Here is a 9,634-nt window from a genome sequence, read left to right on the forward strand (position 1 = left end):
CACTGACCAATGAGCGGGCAGGATGCTCCGCACTTCTCCGAGCAAACATGAAGGATAAGTTGATTATTATTATGTTTATATAGTAAAATCAGAAGTAAGATTTCACATAACTCTAGCAGCACCTTGTGAAACATCATATCTACCGCTTTATTAACTCTGAACCGCTTAAATAACCTTAATTCCCTCCAACCTGACACAGCCAAACAAAACAACGGAAGTTTCGATTTCGCCATGGAACAGAACGCATAGATGGCTTTGCCGCTAGCCGCTGCCGCGGATCGCCTCCCGTGTGTCAGGTAATAAAAGCGACAGCGACAAATTTCGCTGATCGCGGTCGTTTGTTGCCTCCCGTGTGTCGAGCCCATAAGAGACCTGGATGATGAAGCTCAATGGTGAAAGGAATCACTGAAGCGGTGTGAAGCGCTCCGTCGCACGTCTAGGCGGTACCGTAGGAGGCGAGCTGCCGTGGTTCGCCGCATGCTACAGGAGCGAGCTATCTGGGTGCGCACAGCGTCCCCCGGTCCCCTCCTCCCCCCCCTCCCCCTTGTCCGGAACTTTACCTCACCAGTCTGAAGCAGCCACCCTGTCCGTAACAAGTCCGGACCTGTTACTAGGGGCTTCGTCCGGATAAATTCCGGAACACGTTATCTGGATGTTTGTATTCAGACAGAAAGGTCTTACAGACCGAGTCCAGAACATTTCCGTTTTTCATGGCCTGTCTGAAGGGGGCTTTAGAGTGTTGTGGGTTTTCGGTTTAGTTTAAAATATCACCTTGAGTTTGGTTTAACCACCCAGTTAACCCCCAGACTCTGGAACTCTCTCCCCCTGTGCCTGAGATCAGTGGACTCAGTGGTCTCCTTCAAAAAGCAGCTGAAGCCTCACTTGTTCAAGCTGGCTTTTGTATGACCTTCTTCACCACTCTCTCTTTATTCTGCTCTCCCCACCTATTCCACCTTCCTCAGGATCCACTGATTTCCCTCTTTCCTATTCACTCTCTCTCTTTCTTAACATTTTTTCTTTTAAATCGCAATTGCTTATTCTTGCTCATTTTAAATATATTTTTAAACATTTTCGAAATGCTTTTTTATATTTTTACAATTTTTATATTTTTTTGTTTTTGTGAAGCGTCTCGTGATTTTTATCTTGAGAGGTGCTACAGAAATGATATTTTCTTCTTCTTCAGTTTAGAATTTGGACCTTTGGAGATCCTTATTTTGGTCCAGAGCCCAGTAATCTTTGCCCAGTGGGACATCCCTACTTTTGTTTTAATTCCCCACAGGCAGAATTAGTTTTATTATTCCCAACCTGTGGATGGAAAGATTTATGTTTTTTTGTAGTTGTAAATAAACCTGATCATCATTTTAACTTTTAAATCCCGTGTTATTGTCCCTTCCTTTTTGCACACGAGCCAAACTCTCCAGGAAGGGTTGCAACACCACTCGCCTCAAGCACATAAGTGACCAAAACAAAGCAGCACGGCGACACTCCGTCTCCAACCACCTCTCAGGCAGCAGCCTGCACTCAAGTTCTACATGTCACCAGAACATAACCAACCACAACACAATAAAAGCAGTGTTATACAAAATGGAAGGCCTGTAGTGTTTATTCTCTTACAGTAACAATTTATCATTTTTTTGAGGAATTTATTAGAGATTTTTTGGTTTTTATTAACTGTGCAATAGAAAAATAATCGTTAGATTAATTATCTAAATAGTCATTAGAATAGTCGACTATTCGATAAAATAATCTTCAGAATAATCATTTTAAAAATAATCGTTTACCCCCAGCCCTAACACACACACACACACACACACACACACACACACACACACACACACAGTTGTATTAGGGATGAAAATCTGTAAAGATCTGTTTTTCTTGCAGAGAAAAGTGAACAGAAATTAGTGAGCATATTTAGATAATCATTGAAGTACCTAAACATGTTTTTTTATACATTAACTGTAAGCATGGTTGTAAATGACACAATACACAACTGAGTGGTCAGTGCAAAAACAGTACATAAAATACTTATTAGGTAAAATGAATAAATACATAGAAGCAAAGAAAAATCATGGTGCTTCAAGCGTGTTGAGTGTGTATTTAAGAGAGAAAGAGGGAGGGAAACAACTGAGGAAGGAGGAATGTCAAACACCATCAGCATTCCTATGTTTCTCCTTGCATTGCCTGCAGCAGCTTAACACTTTGTTTGCATCTTTTGTGTAACTTCACTGTTCATAAGTAAGCTATGGCCCATGAGAACATCTACTTAAAAAAGCAGCATTACAAGTGTAAAATTTGAGGTAAAAGGTGAAGAAAAAATAATAAAAATATATAAAAATAAAACATTACAATAATTTAGCTATTTTGGCCAGAATTTCATATATACTAAAATGGGAATAGGATACCATAATTTTCAGAGCAACTACTGAAATAAACATAAGCAACACAAGCTATCACACTAAACTCTGAAAATATGTACATGAACTGAAGACCTAGATTTATGTAAAAATGTTAAGAACGCCATAAACGAACTTGGAGTTGCACACAGTACAAAATCTACCAGTACTTGGTTTAAGGGCCATGCTATCCCTGTTCTTGATTGGCCAGCAAACTCCCCTGACTTTAACCCCAGAGATGTGGTTCTGTGAAGAGGACGATGTAATACACCAGACCCAATAATGCAGAAGAGCTGAAGGCCACCATCAAGAGCAACATGGTCTCTCATAACACCTGAGCAGCACCACAGACTGATCAACTCCATGCCACGCCACATTGCTGCAGTAATCCTGTCCAAAGAAGCCTCAGCTAAATACTAAGTGCTGTACATGCTTCAGCTGGCCAACATTTGTAAAATTCCTTTTTTTTTTTGCATTGGTCTTAATTGATATTCTAATTTTTTGAGACCCTGCATTTGGGATTTTCATTAGTTGTCAATTATAATCATCAAAATTAAAAGAAAACATGAACTATATCAGTCCCTGTGTAATGAATTAATCTAATATACAAGTTACACTTATTGAATGGAATTACTAAAATAAATCAACTTTGTCATGATATTCCAATTTATGATCAGCACACGTACATATTAAAAAAATCTAACCATGTCTTCAGGTATTTAACATAAATATATATAAATTGTATTGATGTATAGAACCTTCATCAGGAGTATGAGCTCTTACAAAGAAAAACAAGAAATGTAAACCACTGAGTAAACCACTACATGTAGCCTATGTGAAATGACTTTGATTTGAAGTTTTTGGTTTCCATAAGGGCTTTAATCAGATTAGCTGGTAAGAAATGTGGACACTAGAGACCCAAAATACAACTATTGTTCAGGCAGACTTGCATTAACCATAACTAATGCATCTGGATAATATAATTCCTTTTTTTACTACATAAATAAAAAGCAGGTTAATTCCCTGACCACTGTGAGCAAACTCTGTGTCTACATATAGGACCTGCTTAATGACCTCTGATAGTGGACAGCAATTTCCCTTAATTACTTACAGGTGCGCTCACTGGGGCAACAATAATTCCCTTTATATGGTAAAGACACACAGATTAAAGCTGTATAGAAAACGCACACAACCCTACGTGATTAGTATAATCTCCAAATAATCCGGAACTAATGAATTCTACCCAGTTTGTACATCATCATTCATATTGTAGACAGGGAATTAAATCACCTCAAAATCTGGCTGTAATGTTACTTTTTAATGAGAAAAATAAATAAATAAACAAATACTCCTAAAACATTGTCTGAATTAAAGTGATGATTAATTATTAAGATTTAAATCCAAAATAATATTCTTCTATCGCTGACATCTCTTTAAATTCACCGTAGCAGCATTATCAAGGTTAAGTGTCCATTTTGAATGTTAGCTCTTGCTGATCCGACATCTGGCCAGCTGTGACATAGCTCTATAGTAGGTCATTGAACCATAACATGTTGAATTTGACAGAAAATGAGATGTAGCACCCATGTGAGACGATTTGAGACCGCTATACGTGTTTAAACTTTAAAAGTTGTCGGGTGTTTCGATAGGTTTAAGGAAGAAAAGTCAAGGTCTTGGTAATGTTACGTACCATTTAAAAGGAACCACGTAGCATATTACTCAAAATTAGGCCGAAATTAGACTTCCTCGTAGAGTGAGTTTAAGATACCTGAAAGGAGACTTTTACGAAGGATACGACTTAGCTTTTGAGGTCAGACACGAGTGATGGGCGGGCGGTGAGAGAGAGATGCTGTCTGCCGCGGATCCTCAGACGCAAAAACGTGATCGTAAAGAGCCCTGACTTTTTAGAAAAACAAAAACAAACTCCGTTTGATGAAGACTTACCGTGAGACAGCTGGATGAAGCAGAAGACCAGGACTAGAGACCTGCCCAGGGATAAACCGGGTATCTGCTCCATACTTTCAGTAAAATCCACATAGAGTTAGCCAGCCCAAAAGCGAGCAGCCTCTCTCAGGTCGGTGACTTCTCAAAAAAAAAAACAGTCTCGTTGGAAGCGGCTCGCGCTGGGTCTAAACGGTTAAAAACTAGCTTTAGCTCCGGGTTACAAACATGTCACCGTTCCTTTACACGTGGTCTACAAGACGCTGCCCCAAAAATGGACTTAAGAAAACACCCTTAAAGTTCAGCTCATCTGAATCCACACGGCGCTGAAAAGTCTCGCACCTCTCTTCGCTGCCCAGGCACTGGAGTCAGAGTGAGTGAGCGAGAGAAAACGCATATCCTTCCGCTGAAGTCAGTCTGGATCTATTCACAGGATAAAAAGTTGTCAAAACTAGTTAAAATAAAATATTGTGTCGAAATGAAGTAATTGTTTTACAGTTTAAAAAATAGTGTGTTCTATTATGTGTTTTCATCACGAGTAGATAGAAAAAGTGTACAAAATAAAGTTGTCGTTTTCGCGGTGTCGTCGTGGCGGAGGAATTTTTTTTCTCATTTTTCTACATAAGGCACAGTCTGGTATGACTCAAAATGAACCCGTTCACTTTTTTCTCTCTTACCGTGAGCTGCGCGTTTTTTCCCGGTATGTCTTTTAACTCCCACACGTTTTTAAGTCATTATTTATGTTTTTGCATAAATTAATACCTGCTTTCCTTTTCAGCAAGCAGCCGTTTCCAGGTAATCAGGATGAAACAATAAAAAAACCCATATGTCCTGTGAATAGATTAAAGTTGATGTGTGTTGGTTTGGTGCTGATTTAATGTTTATTTTCCAGGTTACTCAGGTGAAATCTGAAGCCAAATTGTTAAATTGTGAAATAAATGACTAATAAAAAAACTTTCAAAGCTGTTTTACTAATATACAAATGCTATTTTAAAATTTATAATTATAAACCCTTATTAACAACATATATGACAAAAAATCCATAACATTTTCAATGTTTCTCTCATTTTAACAATTAATTAAACAAAAAAAATTATTTAAAGATAATTCATAGAATGTTTAAAGGAACAGTATTCCTTGTTTCCCACTTGATTAGGAATTTGTCTGTTGTTGCTACTTTTTCTAAATCACAGGTGGCTGTTCATCTTTTAAAGAAAGTTACAAAAGACAGATAACATTCCTACCCTCCCACTCTAACACAAACACCCTCACTCACTGACCAATTTGGACAGGTCTGAGAAATCCCAGACTAATGATCCCATATCACCACAAATAATCCAGGTGTAAATCATAGGCTCAACCCCAGTGATTTGTTTGTCTTTACACCCCATTAGAAAAACACTGCAGAGCCTCCTTGTGCAGTGTGTGGCCCTTTGTCCCCTATTCAACCGTGCTGAAAGGCCTGGGACCAGAGGAGAGCAAATTGATCTCCCCAGGGGGTCCATGCTGACAATGCATTTGTTGCTGTGGCCGGTGTCAGACTCTTGCGCTTCGTGTGGTGGGTTGTCAGGTGCAGGCAAAACAGAAAATACCACCAGGCCTGTTCTTGTCAAACCGTGCCTCGTCTGTACTTTTCACTCTGAGAGCAGAACTTTTTATTCCTGTTTTGTTCATTTTTGGCTTCATTCAGATGCTCAACAGTAACGTGACATGAATCTGAATCGGTCTGTCTGCAGTGCTGTTTTCTTAGTGATGTCACTCCAGATGTGGGCTTCTGTAGTTTGGGAGACACGGGATGAGTGAGGGTGTGGCGCAGCCGCATAAGTAGAAAATACTGATTAGATTCTCTTTGCCGGCGCTCTGATGAAAGACCTCTGAGAGAGAAAAATAACATTCAAAAGCAACAAGTTGGGAAAGCTCCATCTCACGGATGAAGTAGATCCATTTCAGACACTTTTTCAGCTTGTTTATCATAAACCCAAAGTTCAGATTTAGAACTCCGATTAGAAATCTCTTCAATTTTAACTGGCAGCAAATAAGTAAAGATAATGACAAAGTTTTTATGTGAAAAGTTTAAAAGCTGCTCTGACATATTTGTATTTTGCTTCCAGTAAATTCTTAGGGGTATGAATTGGCAAGAATTTGGTGATACAATATGTATCACGATACAGGGAAGCCCGTACAATATATATATTGCAATTTAACTCATTTGCTGATCGAAAAGCCCCTGGTTGCCAGTGTTTTTGATCATTTTTATTGTTTTTTTGAAGGGTCACAGTGTCACAACTGTCACACCCGGTCATGTCTCCCCGTTTAGTTCAGCCTTGTGTCTCGTTGATTACTCCCACCTGCCTCTCGTTTCCCAATCACCTTAGCTCCCAACCCTCCTGTATTTAAACCCTGTCTGTTCTATGTACTGTGTCGGATCATTGTTTCATTGTCCAGCGTGCTTCAGTATTAAAACCCTTTGAATGTGCTCACCTGTCTGCCTGTTTTCCTGCTCCGCGTTGGATCCTCATCTCAGCTCCGTTCCTCTCAGCAGCGCGCTGACAGAATGATCCGACCCAAACCCGTTGTGAGATCCAGCGAGGAGATTCTCCCGTGGGAGCACCTGCTTCAGTGGCTCACTCCGAGCCACCACCCAGCTTCTCCACCGCCTTCCCCTGTTTCAGTTCTGCCTCGCAGAAAACGCCGTCCTCGGCCATCAGCCGCAGCAATCCTCGCTGCTCTCCCGGAACCGGACGAGGGGTCGGACCGGGAGCCGCTTCCGGATCGCTCCAGCTTCGTGGGCACCCGCCTGGCTGTGTGCTCCCCGGGAGTTGGCCCACGGCGTGGGGAGGCATGCCGGGCTCCACCGCAGCGGCTGGTCCCTGGACGGAGCCGCGAGCTCGCTGCAGTTCTGGCTCAGTGCGCCAACTTGGACACGCCCCCAGTCAGACCAGCAGTCCCGTCTCCGGTCCAACCAGCGCCTTCGTCATCTGCAGGCGGAGGAACCACGCCCACAGCCCAGCTGATGGAGCTCCAGGCGGAGCTTGACCGGATCCGCCAGCTCGTCAGCCTCCAGGAGAGTCACCTGGACACTCTATCCTCCCCGAACCGCCAGGAGAGGAGTGAGCCCGTCCACCCAGCGGAGCTCGCTGGTCTCCGGGCTGAACTGGCCCAGCTCCATCGAACCCTCAACCTCCAGGAGCTCCAGCTGGACGGGCTGTCCCCCCTGCTCTCACGGCTTCCAGCCCTACCAGTTCCACCACTTCCAGTCCAGCCTGTCCAGGCAGCCCCTCCTGCAGCTGCCTCGCCTCCACTCCAGAGGGCCCAGAAGCAGAAGGGACGGGCTCAGAAGCAGAAGGGATGGGCCCAGAAGCAGACGGTTCCGGTTCTGGCCCCGAAGCGGACGGGTCGGCCCCAGCAGTCGGCGGTCCAGCAGTCGGCGGTCCAGCAGTCGGCGGTCCAGAAGTCGACGCCCCCGGACCAGAAGTCGACGCCCCCGGACCAGAAGTCGACGCCCCCGGACCAGAAGTCGATGCCCCCGGACCAGAAGTCGACGCCCCCGGACCAGAAGTCGACGCCCCCGGACCAGAAGTCGACGCCCCCGGACCAGAAGTCGACGGTCCAGAAGTCGACGGTCCAGAAGTCGACGGTCCAGGGCTCTGTGGCCGACGCCCCTGCCAGTCCTGTGGCCGACGCCCCTGCCAGTCCTGTGGCCGACGCCAGTCCTGTGGCCGACGCCAGTCCTGTGGCCGACGCCTCTTCCTCGTGTTCTGAAGTCGACGCCTCTTCCTCGTGTTCTGAAGTCGACGCCTCTGATGACGTCGCCTGTCCAGAAGTCGACGCCTCTGATGACGTCGCCTGTCCAGAAGTCGACGCCTCTGATGACGTCGCCTGTCCAGAAGTCGACGCCCCTGATGACGACGTGTCCGAAGTCGTCGCCCCTGATGACGACGTGTCCGAAGTCGTCGCCCCTGATGACGACGTGTCCGAAGTCGTCGCCCCTGATGACGACGTGTCCGAAGTCGTCGCCCCTGATGACGACGTGTCCGAAGTCGTCGCCCCTGATGACGACGTGTCTGAAGTCGTCGCCTCCTCCTCTGATGACGTCGCCTCCTCCTCTGATGACGTCCCGTCTGATGACGTCGCCGCCACGTCCGATGACGTCCCGTCTGATGACGTCCCGTCTGATGACGTCGCCTCCTCCTCTGATGACGTCCCGTCTGATGACGTCGCCGCCTCCTCTGATGACGTCCCCGAAGTCGGCTCATCCGATGACATCGCCGCTGCCTCGTCTGGGGATGCTCTTTGCACTCAAGAGGCCGACGCTCCATCCAGCCCGGCGTCTCCACGGTCTCCGGTTCCGATGGTGGTTTTGAGGGCAACGCCGGCCCAGCCTGCAGTGACTTTGTCGCCGGTCCAGCCTGCAGTGACTTTGTCGCCGGTCCAGCCTGCAGTGACTTTGTCGCCGGCCCAACCTGCAGAGCTCCTCTTCTGCCGCAGGCGCCGGCCTCCAAGGGCCCGTCGCCTCCTCATCTGCCGCAGGCGCCGGCCTCGAAGGGCCCGTCGCCTCCTCATCTGCCGCAGGCGTCGGCCTCGAAGGGCCCGTCGCCTCCTCATCTGCCGCAGGCGCCGGCCTCCAAGGGCCCGTCGTCTCCTCCTCTGCCTCAGACGCCGGCCTTCCAGTGCTCGTCGTCTCCTCCTCTGCCTCAGACGCCGGCCTTCCAGTGCTCGTCGTCTCCTCCTCTGCCTCAGACGCCGGCCCCCAGAGCTCGTCGTCTCCTCCTCTGCCTCAGACGCCGGCCTCCAAGAGCCTGTCGTCTCCTCCTCTGCCTCAGACGCCGGCCTCCAAGAGCCTGTCGTCGCCTCCTCCTCTGCCCCTCTGCTGGTCCCTCTGTTCCTCTGGGCCCTTCCTCCTGGTTCCCCTCCTCCCACCCTGCTCCTCGTTCCTGTGGGCGTCTGGGATCCGCCCCTTGAGGGGGGGTACTGTCACAACTGTCACACCCGGTCATGTCTCCCCGTTTAGTTCAGCCTTGTGTCTCGTTGATTACTCCCACCTGCCTCTCGTTTCCCAATCACCTTAGCTCCCAACCCTCCTGTATTTAAACCCTGTCTGTTCTATGTACTGTGTCGGATCATTGTTTCATTGTCCAGCGTGCTTCAGTATTAAAACCCTTTGAATGTGCTCACCTGTCTGCCTGTTTTCCTGCTCCGCGTTGGATCCTCATCTCAGCTCCGTTCCTCTCAGCAGCGCGCTGACACACAGATTATTGTGCTCTATGAGCATGTACTGTAAACACCAAAACTACCAA

General features: G+C 46.5%; 1 protein-coding gene across 2 annotated transcripts in view; it reads right to left on the reverse strand.

The window, feature by feature from the left end:
• Positions 1 to 4,637, reverse strand: part of notch2 (notch receptor 2) — an 86,060-nt gene extending 81,423 nt beyond the window's left edge. For both annotated transcript variants that reach the window (XM_015971519.3, XM_015971518.3), the window contains exon 1: positions 4,341 to 4,637. In XM_015971519.3, coding sequence (XP_015827005.3) covers positions 4,341 to 4,413 — 73 coding nt within the window. In that variant the 5' untranslated portion in view covers positions 4,414 to 4,637. The remainder of the gene's footprint in view (positions 1 to 4,340) is intronic.
• Between the last annotated feature and the right edge of the window lie 4,997 nt (positions 4,638 to 9,634).

This window comes from Nothobranchius furzeri, chromosome 8, assembly GCF_043380555.1.
Source record: "Nothobranchius furzeri strain GRZ-AD chromosome 8, NfurGRZ-RIMD1, whole genome shotgun sequence".
NCBI lineage: Eukaryota > Metazoa > Chordata > Actinopteri > Cyprinodontiformes > Nothobranchiidae > Nothobranchius > Nothobranchius furzeri.